The 16804-nt window shown below is 38.5% G+C and overlaps 1 protein-coding gene across 1 annotated transcript in view; it reads right to left on the bottom strand.

Annotated features, from left to right (window-relative positions):
• NUP54 (nucleoporin 54) overlaps window positions 1–16274 on the bottom strand; it is a 28914-nt gene extending 12640 nt beyond the window's left edge. Inside the window, exons 1-7 of the mRNA XM_014865754.3 lie at window positions 15845–16274; window positions 12101–12184; window positions 11869–12012; window positions 4611–4837; window positions 2818–3005; window positions 1557–1753; window positions 176–230 (exon numbers count right to left, since the gene is read on the bottom strand). Of these exons, the coding sequence (XP_014721240.2) occupies window positions 176–230; window positions 1557–1753; window positions 2818–3005; window positions 4611–4837; window positions 11869–12012; window positions 12101–12184; window positions 15845–16259 (1310 nt within the window). The 5' untranslated portion in view covers window positions 16260–16274. The remainder of the gene's footprint in view (window positions 1–175; window positions 231–1556; window positions 1754–2817; window positions 3006–4610; window positions 4838–11868; window positions 12013–12100; window positions 12185–15844) is intronic.
• Between the last annotated feature and the right edge of the window lie 530 nt (window positions 16275–16804).

Genomic DNA, 16804 nt, shown 5'->3' with positions numbered 1-16804 from the left:
CAGATTTCAATGTCTTCACCACACTGTGCTGCCTTACCGTAGCTGACGTTCTTTGAGAAGCAATGAAAATAAACTCACCTCAAATGTAAGAATTATAATTAATAGCTTGCATTTATTTGCTTCCCTAGTAGCAAATATTAGTTCTCATACGAAAACAAGATGAAGATACACTTACTTTTCAGAATCAGGGTTATCCACCTTGGCTTGTTCCCAAATAATAGGATCAACACCTACCACAAAGAAGAAATATTGTTTCTAAAAGAAACTATTTTCCATTTTTATAATATTTGTATGGGAAAAGCTTTCCCAAGGTCAGACACAAAACCCAGAAGCTATAACAAAAAATGTCAAATACGACGACTACAAAAATAAAAATTTTTGTAGGATAAAGCTAAAAATATAGACAAAGGAAATATCTATAACCTTTGGAATAATAGATTAACCTCCAGAATACAGAAAGAGCTCCTTATATAAATAAGGAAGACAAAAAATCTAACAGAAAATGGGCAAAGGACATGAATAGGTAATTCACAAAAAATATAAACGTGGCTAATAAACATACAACTTTACTAGTATCAGGGAAATGCAAATGAAAAGAACTATTAATTTTTTGCCGTAAGAGTGGCAAAATTAAAAAGACTGATAATCTCCATTGTTGGCAAAAATAAAGCAAAATGAGAAAATATTAGGGAAAAATGAGAAAAATAACACATTTCTGTTATGAATGTAAATGGTAGATCTTTGGAGAGCAATTTGGCAGTATCTAACAAATATAAAGCATACATAATCTTTGACTCAAAAATTTCAGAGATCTATTCTAAAAAAAATACCCATGTGTTCTAACATATATTTATAAGGATGTTAAAATTGTTGCATAGTTTATAATAGTGAAAAGGTGAAAACAACCTAGAGGTTAAGTGAAGTAAGGTACATCCATGGCATTCCATGTAGTTTTTAAAAAGAATAAGATTTTCTTTCATGTACTGACAGGGAAAGTACTAAGAAATACTGTAAAGTGAAAGGCCAACTGCAGTAAATGTACACTGCAGACTCCAGTTTTTTTACGGACTTCCATGGACATAAGCTTATATTAAGCTCATGAATAAAGGACTAATAGAGTACAATACGTTACTAATAGTTCTGCGGAAGAGAGGTAGAGGATCTGTCATACAGTCAATCTGGTTATACCACTTAGAATCGTTTATGCTAAGAACACATCCAGGTTTTACTTGAATACTCAGTTAAAGTAAGAGATAAGCTAGGAAAAAAAATCAAAATATTACAAGTGAATTGCCTTTGGGTAAATGGATTATGAACTATTTTCCGTTAGTTCATCATTTCCCAAAATTTCTAACAAACATATTAGCTATAATAAAAAATACTACACAAATGAATTAATACAATAAAAACACCCAAAACTGTGTCCCAAATAAGCAGACATGTGACAAGCTGATACTGGTTTTACTAACATTAAACCAACCAACACGTCTCCAAACAGGGGAAGTGTATATTTCTAAATCTTTCATTTCCTCGATTCTATGACTCTAGAAACATACCGGCAGGAGGATTCTGTAAGAGCTGTTTGATTTGTGCAGGAGAAAGTTCTGTTCTAGTCATAGAAAGGGTTACACCAAGTTGCTGTAACTGCGTTTTTATATTAGTTTGTTCAAAATGGGCATATAGTGTTGTAGCTGGAACTCTTCTTGAAGTACCATTTGGAGAACGCTCAATAATATAAATGACAACTTCTGTCCTGAGGGAAAAATAACCAACTTATAAAATATGGAGCACATAACTCATAGCCACAAATATCAGTGCAGCATGTGATTTTAGAAGGATGCTAGCTGAATTCAGACATGGTTGTTTTAGAAGGGAATTAAAATATTTTTTTCTTAAAATTAGAAAATAAGGAACCCTTACTTGTAAATAAACTTAAATGATAAAGTTAAAATCAGATAGGCAAATAAAGTAGTATCTGTAAAAGGTTTGCTTAGCTGCAAAGTCCTATGTAAATGTTATTTATTATTTTTTCCAGAATTAAGAAGTACTTTGGAGATTCTGTTGAAGTTCATTGGTTGCTTCACTGCAATTAAGAGCAAGAAGTAAAATCTAATTTCAGTTATTATATCTCACTAATAATAATAATTCTTCTAACACAAAATATCCTAAAGTAAATGTCTTGCCACTAAGTATAAAATTATACGTAAGTCAAGGGAAGTTAATCAATATTTATCCATGAATGAACATAAATAGTAATCAGTTAAAACTTTCCAATAATGTCTTTGTGGCCCTTGATTTGCACACAGATGTGATTAATGTTTCTTCTGTTTCTGAATGAAAAACCTAAGAAATTATTAGCATCTAACAAGTTAAGAAATCCAAGATTAAGAAAAAAGCTTTTAGGGGCCGGCCCGGTGGTGCAGCAGTTAAGTGCACACATTCTGCTTCGGTGGCCCGGGATCCGCCGGTTCGGATCCCGGGTGCGGACATGGCACCGCTTGGCACCCCATGCTGTGGTAGGCATCCCACGTACAAAGTAGAGGAAGATGGGCACAGATGTTAGCTCAGGGCCAGTCTTCCTCAGCAAAAAGGGGAGGATTGGCAGCAGATGTTAGCTCAGGGCTAATTTTCCTCAAAAAAACAAGAAAAAGAAAAAAGCTTTTAAACAAATGTGTCTATAAATACTGAATAATTATTAGCTGAGAAAAAATATTCTGCTCTGAGATTTCATTTGTGCTTTAGCAACAAAAATACTGTTGATCACTCTCTTTGGACCAAGGCACACAGAAACAAATAGTATATTTAATGTATACTTACTGATCATCTGGCAATGTTTTAATACCCTCTACATTTACAGTAAGGGTCTGGTTTCCTCCCAAAACTTTATGCAATGATTCTACCAATTGCTGTTGCTGGCTTCGAATATCTGTTTCTTTTTTGTTGAAAACTAAAACCACTAGCCCATCTTCATCTTTATTATTGGGCATACAACTATAACCTACTGCCTGTTGAAATGACAAAATAAACGATATAAAAAATATGTACAGATCTTAAGTCAGGTGTTAACATTAACAGCTCAATAAAACAAGAAAACAGCTTAATGTCTGATAATGAAGGGAATAATGATTCTTTCCACCACTCTGTGCCCTAGGAGGTCGCACAATTATAAAGAAAAACTATTTTACCCAAGAATAACATAAACTTATGGAGTGAAATTAAAATTTCCTCTTCAACAGCATAACTAAATAGCTTTCTCCTCTGAAAAACTGTGATACCATTATTGTTGAGTGTTTTTGAACACTTCTGAAACAACTTTGCATGTTATTATAAAAATTACTCCAAACATCATGACCAAAATATAATTTATTTTATTGTGTATCTGACTCATGGAATCTTAAACTAAGTTTTAGATATAAAAGGAAATGATTTACTAAATAAATACTTTTAAAGTACAATAATAACATTGATACCTTACAAATACTATAAAGAATGTCTACATCATTTTATGGCTTCACATAATACAAAACTTTATGAAACAGTTTAGTTTTTTACATAATGTTAAACTTGACAAACTATACCTTTCTAAAGAATTACTCCTTTAGATAGAAGCTTTTTCTCTTTTGTCATCAGTTATAACACTTTAAAAATTTAAATTCACTCTAGATTAGTTCTTCATGCATTTTACCATGTGTATGTTAAAATCAACTTTAAAAAAGAAAAAATTAAATTGTTATATTCAATCTATGTCTACTGTAACTTAGTCACTTAGAAAAAGTGACTTAGTCACTAACCAAAATTATTAAAATTTCAAGTATATACACTCAAAAGATATACTTTCCTTTTGTTAAAGTGATGAGATAAAGAGATGTTCTCTAACCAGATAGGCTGGTCACTTTTTGTTGTTTAACCATCTTCAAGGGTCTGATCCTCAGCCTTGCAGCTCCAAACACTTACGTACACATTGATTAGGTTTAAGAGACTGGCAGGCCACCAAAACTCAAGAGAGGCTCAAGTATAAACAGGATTGCTATACCTTAATTTGTTATGAGAAATACACCTCCAAGCTAACCTAAATATTCTCACGGGCTGATGAACAGAATCTCTGAGAAGTCAAATTGAAATGAGAAGATTCTTTGGTAGGCATGAAATCAGAACAAAGAAAATGGACTATATTGTTTCAGTGGCTTTGGCATCCAACTACAATAGTGACAATAGGATTATACATGCCAAGCAGAACAGATACTGCTGTCTGCTGGTTAGGCTGTACTTTCTTGAACAATGTAGATGAATACTACTAAATTCTAGTTTGGGGTCTCCCCTTTATAGGTGCCAAGCAGACGATTCTCCTACTGTTAACATTTTTTCCTCAGTTTTAAATTACATTCTAGTCACATCTTCCTTCAGTCATATTCTGGTCACCTTCAATCACATATTTCTAAGAATCACTTCAATTTTGTAATTTCTGTATTTGTAAAACAAAAGTATAGTTGTACCATGTTCAAAGAGTACTAAAAAACCAAGCAGTTGTTTTCTTGGTATTATTTTAATCCAATTATCATATTCACTCTTACATATACTCTTCAAGTAAATATCTAAAGCAATATTAATACCTTAAATCGGCAAAAGGGATTTTCTTGTGTGAATTCCACTGGTGGAATGTTATTGTTGAAATATCCTTTTCCTGTTCCCCAAAAGGCCTGCAGTTGATTCCATTTTGCCAAAATAGCATCTCTCTCATCTCCCAACAGCGTTGGAGCAGAAAGAGCACTTGCAGTATTTATCAGTTGGTTGGACTGGGTAGGAGCTTGTGTAGGCTGACTGAAGAGACCACCTAATGCTAAAAATGCACCCCAAAATTAGTATTTCAAAAAAGAATCAATTCAGATCCTAGGTATGGTAGGCAGAATAAAGCCCTCTCCCAAAGATGTCCACATCCTAATCCCCAGAACCTATAAATATGTTACCTTACATAGCAAAAGGGACTCTGCAGATGTGATTAAATTAAGAGACTAAATTGAGATTATCCTGGATTATCAGAGTGGGCGCACCATAATCATAAGGGTCCTTATTAGGGAAAAGGGAGGTTAGAGTCAAAGTAAGATTTGAAGATGCTATGCTGCTGACTGAAGATGCAGGAAGGGGCTACAAGCCAAGAAATGCTGACAAACTCCAGAAGCTGGACAAAGCAAGGGAAGGTATTTTCCCCTAGAGCCTCTGAAAGTAACAAGGCCATGCCAACACCTTGACGGTGGCCCCATAAGATTAGTACCATATAGCCTAGGTGTGTAGTAGGCTATACCATCTAGGCTTGTGTAAATATACCCTATGATCCCAGAATGACAAAATCACCTAATGACACATATCTCAGAACATATCCCCATCGTTGAGCAACACATGACTGTATATGAAAATTGTAGAGAACTGGATTAGAAGCCAGAAGACTTGAATCCTGGTTTATTATAAGCTCATGCTGCAGTCTTGGCCAAGAAATCCCTAGGCTTTATTTTCCTCAACTTTTAAGTGAGATAAACAAACTATGAGCTATACTGATTTACATTCAGCCTCTCCTTTTACGCTTTACTTCACACTGGATTACAGCCACACTAGTCTACTTAGAGTTCGCCAGCTGGAAGGTATCGAGGAACTCAAATTACAAAATCCAATAGACTCTTTTCACGCCATAGCATATTAGACTTCTCATACCTTTCCACCTTCTCAGGACCCTTCTCAGGGCTGTTGATTATTCCTTCAGCCTCCAAAGAAAATCTTCAGCTTTCATTGAACACATATCCTCCTTGAAAAGCTCTTCTCAAACTTCCTGACAATACAGTCTCTCCTGGTTTTATATATCATACTATATACATACATACTTTCATTCATTCATTCAACAAATATTGAGTACCCATTAAGTGTCAGACATAGAGCTCAATACTAAGGATACAGTGGTAAATAAAACAGGTTCTTTAAAGAAACTAAGCATATCAAACAAATATTAACAATTGATAAGTGTCTCAGAGAAGTACAGAGGCTATGAGAGTACTAAATGAGGAGCTAATCAAGCCTGAGAGGGGTCAAGAGAAGGCTGTCCCATTAGAACTTCAGCTAAGGCCTAAAAGGAAGTAGTCAGCCAGGCCATGGGGTAGGGGCAAAGATGATCAGCATGCACAAAATCTCTGTGGCAAAGAGGAGGAGCAGGGAGCAATAGGGAGTACTGAACAATAAGGCAGGAAAAAAATAGACTGGTATCACACAAGTTAAGGGCTCACAGTGGCCAAAAATGTGACAATCTGAGCCTCAAAAAGAATAATGAATGCAACCAACTCAAACATTCAATTTATTAAAGCTCATGCAATCAAAATGGCAATTTTTAAAAGATCAAAAATTTAAAAAACCTCAACTCCTTGGACACCACTGGAAATAATCAGGCCACCAACAACTTTTTACAAAAATTGTCAAGTAAAAAGAAAGAATTTATCCTGCCTTTCCTATAGAAACTGTATTTCAGGGTGACCAAGCAAGGGGGATAAAGAAAACCTTTTACAGAGGAATTTTAGTGTAGAACTGAGGGCAGAATTAGAAAATCACTAGTTTGCAACCCCTAATAAAATAACTGATTGAGGCAATAACCATCAGTGAATGAAGCCTTTAGGTTAAATACTGATGGAGAACTTCACAAGACAGATCAGTTTCACCACCTGAACCCAGTGACCAATCTTAGCATCACTAAAGAGGGAGAGCTTCTTAACATGATGCAATAGGAAGCACACAGCACCACCTGCACAGTATTCATGCTAAAAAGTCAAACTTGAATCTAATAAAGTACCTAAAGCTAACTTCATTTACCAGAAATATGGAGGATAAAGTTAAATGATACAACAAGGAAACAAACAAATTTAGAATGGGGGACATTTCACAGGACAACTGGCCCAGTTCTGCAACAATTCATGAGGGAGAAAAAAAGAGTGGGGAATTCTCCACACTAAAGAAAACCCTTAAGAGACATAACAAGAAAATGAATGTGTGGACCTTGTTTAGATCATGATTTGAACCAAGCAACTGAAGAAAACTTTACTGAGACATGGGGAAATCTGATTAAGGACTGAGTATTAGATGATACCAAGGAATTAACTGTGAGCTGGAATGATGTCTGTTGTTAAAGAGAGAAGTATAGTAAAGTAAGGGTGAAATGACATGCCTGGGATTTGCTTTAAAGCGCTTCAACAATCAAAAAAAAAAAAAAAGAAAAAGGCGATAACTAAAACAAGTGTAGCAAATTTCTGACTTTTGTTGAATCGATTTGGTAGAACGTGCGGTCATTTTAGTATTTACTATTCTACTTTTGTGTTAGAATTCTTCATAATTAAAGAATGGTAAGTGTTCACTGGATTTGAGATGATTAATGACCTTAACTATTTGAGTAAAGAAAATAGCAACCAAATTAGTGTGGGCTAAGAGGTAACAGAAGACAGCAAGCAGGGGATCTCACTCTTCTGTAACTATTTCAAGTAGTTTATGAAGGGGAGAAAGTGATAGCTGAAGTGAGATGCAAGATTAGTTTTGTTTTGTAGTTACTGTTTTGAGAAAAAAGAAACTTCAGATTGTTTAATGTGAATGAGAAGGATCCCTGGGGAGAGAAGGTGAAGAATTTCTTTTTTGGGGGAGTGGTTTGCTGGGAAGAATAATCAATAGCACAAGGCTCCCCAGAAGGTGGGAGGATATGAGATACAGAGCACAGGTGAAAAGAGAAAAAGATGAGTGCAGAGGGAGGTATATAAGTAGGTTTGGTAGTGGGAAGTTGAAGGAATTACAATGAGAGAGTCTATTTTCCCTTTGAAGTAGAGGTGAAGGCCATGTGCTAAAAGTGAGAACAGAGAAATCTGAGATTTAAAGAGAATAAAGGTTTAAAATAACTGTTATAGAAAGTGGGAGGATAAACTGAAAATAGAAACTTTGCAGGATTACCAGGAAATGTTGAAGCCCCAACTTAGGTTGGTGATTAAGAATTTACAGGTACTGGGGCCAGCCTCGTGGCCGAGTGGTTAAGTTCGCACGCTTCACTTCGGTGGCCCAGGGTTTCGCTGGTTTGGATCCTGGGCGTGGACATGGCACCGCTCATCAGGCCACACTGAGGAGGCGTCCCACGCGCCACAACTGGAAGGGCCCGCAACTAAAATACACAACTATGTACTGGGGAGATTTGAGGAGAAAAAACAGGAAAAAAACCCCCAAGATTTATAGGTACTATTCAATCTTCTATATTGTGATTTTCTCAAGCAGTATCCGGATACACAGTTGGGCTTACACAGTCTTGGGTTGTTTTTTTTTTTTTTTTGGCAGATGTGATATAAGGACAAGGAAGTTTAGCATATTGGCAAGAGTGACTGAAATGGAAGGACACAGAATCTAAGCTAGAGAGGACAGTTAAGACAGGAAGAAGCTGAGGGAAGAGCAGAAACTGTCAGTGGTCTGCAGATCCTAATGAGGTCTAAGAATAGCTCTAGTGGAAGTAGCTGAAAAGGCAGGCTAAAAGAACAATAGGTTTGGAATGTGTACATTGGTGATTGTGGAATTAGAACAGTTTCAGATGTTGCCAAGGTCCAGGGTGAGAATTGTAGCTAAAGAGAAATGGAGAAGGTCTTTGGAATAAAAGGTGGATGGCATGGCTGTTTGAATACACAGCCATGTGGAAGCTAAAATAAGCCAGAAGTTGAAAAGAAAAGCAAGACTAAGAGCCAGTTGCCAAAATTTTCAATGAATAAGAGGTACTATCCAGAAAGTCAGCAGATCACTGAGATTAGATGTATCAGAGATGGTGTAGCAGTCAGCAAGCACCTCATACAAGCAGGGTTTTTAAAAATAAGGCAATGGCGCCACAATCTTTGCAGATTAATCTCAAATTCCTTACAGCAGGAGGTCCCAAATTCATTATGCTATGCCATGCATTCATGCCTTTGTCAATGTGATTCCCTCTGCCCAGAATTCCCTTTTCCGACTTTATCCAACTGCCTAATTCCTTCAAGATCCAGCTCTTCCTCTGCATTCCATAGCACCTTGTATGGGTCTCTTTGGTACTTTCACATATATATATTTTTATAATTGAATATTTAGTATTCTGTCTAATTGGATGTTTATTATTCTATCTCCTTGTAGACTATGGGCAAGGACTGCAGTCTTCAATCTTATATATTCAACCACTGACATACAATATACACTCAATAAATGGCTACTACAGAACTGAATGAGCCCCCTTCATTCTGAAAACGAATAGCACCAGACTCAAATTCTCATTTTTCCTAACAAAAGTAAGTGCAACTACAGTTAACTTATAGTTGAGAGACTTTATTTCAAGAAACAAAGAAAAAACTTCATTTTTCCTTTCTTCTCCTTAACTACTTGGATTTCCATCATACTTTGTATTTTTGCAGGAGGAGAGTAGAAAAGATGAATGATTACAACACTAGAAAGAATAATTCTGAGACCACTATTCTATTTGTCCTTTTGGTTAGAGAATTCTTGAAACTCATGTTTTGTGAAGTACTACATAATCTTCAATGACTGAGTAGGATGAATTTTAGCCATTCAATCAAGTTACCTAAGAAAAATGAAACAAAAGTGATTTTAAGAGGTAGCAGACTGTGGAAAAGCAAAAACAGCATTACACAGGAATTCAAGGAACTTGAATTTATGTTTCTATAATACTTCTTGGGAGGTATATGGAAAAATCACAATCTCTGTTTCTTCTCTTCACCTATAAAATGGAGATAACAAGAATACTATTTCCTAGGGTTCTTGTGACAATTAAATAAATTAATCCAGACAAGATAATTCTGGAATATATTGCCATACCAGCTAGTAAGGAAGCTATCAAAGGCTAATTCTATGCTTGTGTCAAAAGGACTTGGGAACCAACCTGAAGAGGCTCACACTGGCCAAAGATGGAACAATTCAAGCATCAATAAGGATAATAACTGCAATGGATTAAAAAATAGCAAATGGTTGGGCCAGCCTGCTGGTGCAGCAGTTAAGTTCACACATTCTGCTTCGGTGGCCCAGGGTTCACCGGTTCGGATCCTGGGTGCAGACCTACACACCACTTGGCATGCCATGCTGTAGCAGGCGTCCCACATATAAAGTAGAGGAAGATGGGCACAGATCCAGGGCCAGTCTTCCTCAGCAAAAAGAGGAGGATTGGCGGCAGATGTTAGCTCAGGGCTAATCTTCCTCAAAAAAAACCCCACTAATAATAATAAAGGGAAATAATCAACCAAATAGTAGATGAGGTAAAGTTTCTCGTCATAGAAGTATTCCAACAAATAAATGGAAAAGGAATCATAGGGTTGGAATAATACCATTTTGCAACCCCTAGTGAATTACTGGATCTAGGTAATGATCACCAATGGCTGCTGCTAACATCACAAAAAAGAGAGACAATCAGACATTATATGCCTTTTTTTTGAGGAAGATTAGCCCTGAGCTAACATGCGCTGCCAATCTTCCTCTTTTTGCTGAGGAAGACTGGCCCTGAGCTAACATCTGTGCCAATCTTCCTCTCGTATATGTGGGACGCGTGCCACAGCATGGCTTGATAAGTAGTGTCTAGACCCATGCCCAGGATCCGAACCAGCGAACCCTGGGCCGCCAAAGCAGAGTGCATGAACTTAACCACTGTGCCACCCTGCCGGCCCCTATATGCCTTTTGATAAAGAATACACCACTACTTGTAAAGTACTCTTGCAAACAAACAAACAAAGAACTGACCCATCAACATAAATAAGCCCCTAGATCCAACCCTGGTGGTCTAGTGGTTAAGAATCTGGTTAAGAATCGGTGCTCCCACCACCATTCTCACCTCCGCATCCTGGGTTCCTTTCTTGGTCAGGGAACCACGTCACCTGTCTGTCAAATGTCACATTGTGGCGGCTGTGTGTTGCTGTGATGCTGAAAGCTATGTTACCGGTATTTCAAATACCCACAGGGTCACCCATGGTGGACAAGTTTCAGCAGAGCTCCCAGAATAAGACACACTAGGAAGAAGGACTTGGCCACCCACTTCTAAAAAATGGCCATGAAAACCCTATGAACAGCAGCGGAGCATTGTCTGATATAGCATGGGAAGGTGAGAGGATGGTGCTAAAAGACCGGCCATGGTTCTACTCTGTTGTACACAGGCTTGCTAGAACCCAGTCCACTCGATGGCACTAACGAAGACGCAACCCAATTTACAAGAAATACAGAGAACAAATGAGTATGTTAAACAATACCATAGGAATGCAATCAGTAAAGTCCTGAATGAAAAACTCTACAGGACAAATGATTTGATTTTTTCAACAAATAAAAAAGAAAGAGTTAGTGCTAAAAGGGGAACTTACAGAGATTTAAGACAAATAAAACTAAACAATACTATTTACACACTTCAATGACAAAACTGTAAAGAAAAGGAAGTGATCACAATAAAAGGCCTGACGACAGTCCCTCTGATGGGGAAGTGACTAGGAGGGAAATGTGGAGGGCTTCTGAAGAGGCTGGATAAGGTCCACCTCCTGACATGGGCAGTGGTTACAAGGGTGTTCACCTTATATATAATTCATTAGGTTGTACTTTTGTGCAGTTTTCTATATTTGTGTTATTTTTAGCAACAACAACAAAAAATTAAATGGAATAATACTAAACACAGAGGCCTTATAATCCTAATCATGCCAATCAGTCTTCTCCCCAGTTGCTATCATCATATATTAACATGAGAAGTAGCTTTTGGAATCCTGTAGAACACAATATAATTCTTCAAAAAAAAGATATCCACTATGAACAGTGCACTTCATACTGTTATGGTTTTACATCTGAGGTAAGATGAAAACCTTGGATACTTACTAGTTTGCTGCTGCTGCTGTGTGCTAAATCCTCCAAATCCCAGTCCAGTTCCCAAACCAGTACCTAAACCAGTACTAGTTCCAGTTGTTGTGCCAAAACCAGTACCAAATCCAAAACCTTTGTTCTGAGTGCCACCAAAGAGTCCTTTGAATGAAAAATAGAAATTGCACAAGTCAAAAAAACAAATCTGCCCTCTAGCTCACTTACTTCTACAAATGACCTGTCCGCTTACCAGTAGTGCCTGTATTCGCTGGGGCAGAAAAGCTGAACGCAGAACCTGCTGTGGTGCTGGTTGTCCCAAAGCCTCCAAACCCGCCTGATTGAAACAGGGTAAATAAAATAGAAAGGAAGAATCTTTTGTATACATAAGAGGTCATTTCTTTTTCAACTTATTTTTATAAGTAATTGCTACATATAAAGACAAAATATATTGATCTAATTTTTCCTTTCTCTACTTTCAGCATCAATTTTTTAAAAACTATACTACTGATCAAGAAGTCAACATGTTGCAAGAAACAAGCGACTAAGTATTTAAAGTGAAATACCACAATGCAATATATACCCTTCAATTAAAGGAATGATTAACAGTTACAGCTGAGAAAACACGTTAAGCCTACTGCCATAATATTTAACAAACTCTGAAAGGACTATGTACTTTTAGAGCAGCAGGTACAAATTCAAATACCTACAAGATTTAGGCTGATAACATTAATGAGTCAAGTAGAATGGATGTTTACTGACCGGTGGAACTGTTCAATGTGAACAGTTTTTAAAACGGCAGCAGTTCCTACCTCCCAGCAGACCACTGCGGCAGAAGGGCAGTTTAGTAGTGTTATATATGCCCATTTTCCCAAGAGAAATAGAAGATCTACATTCTGCATGTCAAATGTCCAGAATCTTAAACCTAATTCAATTTTTTTTTTGCAACTAATTCAAATGTTTTTAAAATAGTGTGCCAAGCAGATCATATGGGCAGACTGTGTTGCCGGTCTGCACCCTTGGCTTTGGTGAATTAATTTATATTCTACTTTAGCTTATACTTCTATTTAGTCTCCATCAATATTAAGCAACTTTTCAAAGGAAACATATCAAAATACTGACCTCTATACAACAAGAATGTGTTTCTTGAAGGAAGAGATAAGGGGGGAAAAAGCCCCAAGTGAAAGGCAGTGGCACAGAAGAGGAGCAGAGCCATCCCAGGCCTCTGCCCCACAACTTGGCAACTATGACAGATACACAAATTTCATTTTTAGATAAATCTAGGGGCGAAATTAATCTCAGTCATATCTAACTTGACATATGAAGGGAATGAAATGCTAGCCTAACAATCTAAAATTGTTTTATGTTTTTCTCCTTATGTTCATTCTTTACCTGATTACTAATGTGGTGCCAAAAAGACTTTTAAGACAAATGTTTGAACTATTAGTGCTGAGTTATGCTACAGGTTTTCTGGGATTCTAGCTTTTAATCTCATATGCTTCTGGTATAAGAGGCAGAGATTCATCAATATTGTAACATAAAAGATATAAGAAGGAAAGAAAAACACCCTTTGATAGTCATCATATAACTCTGATTTGGAAAATTACTCTAGACTATATGTTGCATATAGGCACAACCAAATACTCTACTTGTAGGTTCTGTAACTGTAAACACTTTGATAAAATCATCTAAAGTAGTGAATATTGTTTTTAATCTTTTTCATTACTCCTCACTTTCATAAAAAAACTAAGATATATTCTGAATTGGCTACACGATAAAAGCACTAGTCTGTATCTTATCATACTCCATGATACCTAAAATGTTTTTTAATAATAGTGGATCTGCAAGGATACAAAATAAAAAAATAAACAAGAATTTCTATCAGCCCTTTGCTGAAGGCTAAGGTAATGAGCACATACAAAAGTAGTTAAAACACAGCTATATTATTACAACTCAAAACTTAACAGTGATAACTCCAAATGAACATGAAATCAAGCAAATATCCCAACAGTTTTATTTATTGTCATTTAATTACGAGCTGGGTGGCGTTGTTTGGAAACACAAATTTCAAAATAATGTTTCTGTTTCACCCAGTGCCAATTTTAAGCAAACAGGAAAAAGTAAATATACCAAACGACAGTGACAGTGATCACTTTAAATATATCTTAATAATAATGGATTATTTATCTTTGGAATTTTCAAGTATTCTTCAAAATGTTTTCAAATCAGATGCCAAGGTCATATTCATACTGCAGTAACAAGTGACTGTCCAAAACATCAGACTTCCCAGTTAAGTTCTAGGGAATAAATGTTTACCAAATGCATATAATTGGCATGGGCATAAGTGGCATAATGTAAAAGATTAGAGACAATAAATTCATATACGAGCAGCTGAGGAACAAGACTTTCATAGAGTCATTGTATACACCTATTTTAAATTTATATATATACACACACGCACATTATAGTTCACGTTTTGCAAAATTTCCAACAAGCATCAAACAATCCATATAAATACTAAAATCTTTGTAATTACCTTTCTGAATGCAAAGATATCTAGCCTACCTTTTGGAACTCAAAGCCATCTGATAAATTAAATTGCTCTCTCTTATCACTTCTCAAAAAATCCAGTAAAGAACTGGGGATTATTTCTATAATTACGTATCTTATAGAAACGTATCCTAATCTGCTGAGTTGACCAAAGAAATACACTATTGTCATTATACAGTTTAAAAAATAAGACAGGTTACTGCTGTTCGTATAAGACTTGTTTCTCTTGGGAAACAGAAGGACAATCAAATGAAATTCCAATGGAAGATGCAGGAAAAATGAAAAAATGACTGCAGGAGTCCAAGAATCCCAGGAAAACGGGCCTAACTGCTGAACTTATACTTTGAAAGAGATAGCTAATCGTTTGGAAGATATATTCCACTCAAAATAATAATCCATTCAAAATTCTTATCGCTTGGAAAGTATACTCTGTTCAATTAAACGCAAATTTAACAAAGGAACATTATAACTTGCAAGAGTTCCCCAAACCAAATCTTTTAAGACAGTCAAAACTTGATACAAATGTTTTTGATTCGACATTAGGAGATGAATTTTCTTTCCTTATTAGACAAGTCACTGTTCTTTCCCAAACCCGAGAAACCACAAAATATTCTTGGACTCCAGCTCCCAACATTCGTTACACATACGACCCGCAGTATCTACCTGCACTTGCCAGACTGTTACCAAAATTGAACGGAGTCGCCGAGGTAGTAGAAACACCGAAATTCCCAATATTAAAGTTCACTGCAGGATTAGCAGTTAATCCGAAACCCCCAAAATTAAACCCACTGGCGGTGGAGTTGGCAGTCTCAAGCCCACCAAATCCTGATAGGCGTGTAGGCAAACAAACAAACAAACAAACAAAATTTTAAAAGGGTGGAGGGAGAAGAAGAAAAAGAAAAGAAAGCGAGAAGGATTAGAAAGAGTCAGCAGGAGGTTTCACAGAAGTGAACAAAGACAAACCCTGACTTGCTCTCAACGGGGTAACCGCGGGAGCGGCGGGGCCAGGAGGCCGGAGCAGGCGGTCCCCCCGCGAGGGCCGCAGGGGCCGGGCTGGGATGGCGGCAGCCGCAGGGCAGCGGCGGGGCTCCGCAGCCCCATCCTCGCCGAGCCCGCGGCGGGAGCCGGCCGAGTGGAGGGGAGGGCAAGGCGGTCTCCGTCCCGCGGACAGCAGAGCCGCCGCCGCTCTCTCCGAGTCCGCCTCCCCGGCAGCGGGAAGCGAGCCCTGGAACGACAGTGCCCCGGGGGTCCCCCGCGCGCCGTGCGAGCCCCAAGGCGGGCCTCGAGTCCCCCGCGGCCTCCTGAGGGCCGCCGCCCGCCCTTTCCCGAAGCCCCGAAAGTCTCCGCGCGGGCACGAGTCCCCAGGGTCCTCCAGCCAAGTCTCGCGCCGAGGGGGCAGACCAGAGGCCTCCCCTCCTTCCCGGGAGAAGGTGCTGGGAGCACTCACCCGCGGGGGCCGCGGTGGCTCCAGCGGTGCCCGAGGTGCCCGACGGAGCCCCAAAGTTGAAGGCCATGTCGCGGGAGCAGGGGACCAAGGCGCTCCTCCCGCGACACTCGGTGCACTCCGCTTTTCGGTCCGGCGAGGAAACTGCCCCCGGATCACGGAGTTCCGCCTCTTTTCGGAGTTCCTGGCCTAGCTTAAGAGGCGCTGGAACGCAAGGAAAGCGTAAGGGGTGGAGGGCGGAGGGAGAACGTCCCCCGGCCGGCGAGCTTCCGGGGCTCTGCGGCTTCGCGGGGCGTGGAGCGCCCCCGGCTGGAACGCTGGGAAGCTCGCGGGGGCGTGCCGCCTGAGAGCCCTTAATGACTGGCTCAGGGAGGTCCCCTGGACAAGCTGCGCGGGAGGCTGGATACGAGCGTGTCATGAAGACACAGGAGGAAGGAGCGAAGTCCTCCTCCGTGCCGGAGGGTCGGCGGCTGATGCTCACACGAAGATTCACGAGGCAGCCTGCCGTCCGGAGGGCAAATTAGAAAAAAGGCTAAAGAGGTGCCTCTGAGAATTATGTCTCTTTAGTTTTTTTATATACGAAACCTTGTAGAGTTGATTCTTTAATCTATGTGCTTGTATAACTTTAATAAAAATAAACAATAACAAAAAAGCCGTTGTATCTGCCATACTTAAAAATATCCTTGGACCCAGCAATGCTACTTCTAGGAATTTATCTTATAAATGATTTGGCAAAATTATGGAATACAAGATTATTTGTTACAGCATTGTTTATAATAACAAATGACTGGAAGCAAATAAGGGTCTGCTTAAATAGTTGCATTTATACAAAGGAATACTATTCAGCCATGAAATGAGAAGAGTAAAGCTCTTTATGTACCGAAAAGAAAGATCTCAAAGGTAAATTGCACGAAAAGCACACAATTTGGAACACTGTATATGGTCTGCTGCAATTTTGGTGGA

The sequence above is a fragment of the Equus asinus genome, chromosome 3 (genome assembly GCF_041296235.1).
Source record: "Equus asinus isolate D_3611 breed Donkey chromosome 3, EquAss-T2T_v2, whole genome shotgun sequence".
NCBI lineage: Eukaryota > Metazoa > Chordata > Mammalia > Perissodactyla > Equidae > Equus > Equus asinus.
This window is presented reverse-complemented; position numbering and strand designations above follow the sequence as displayed.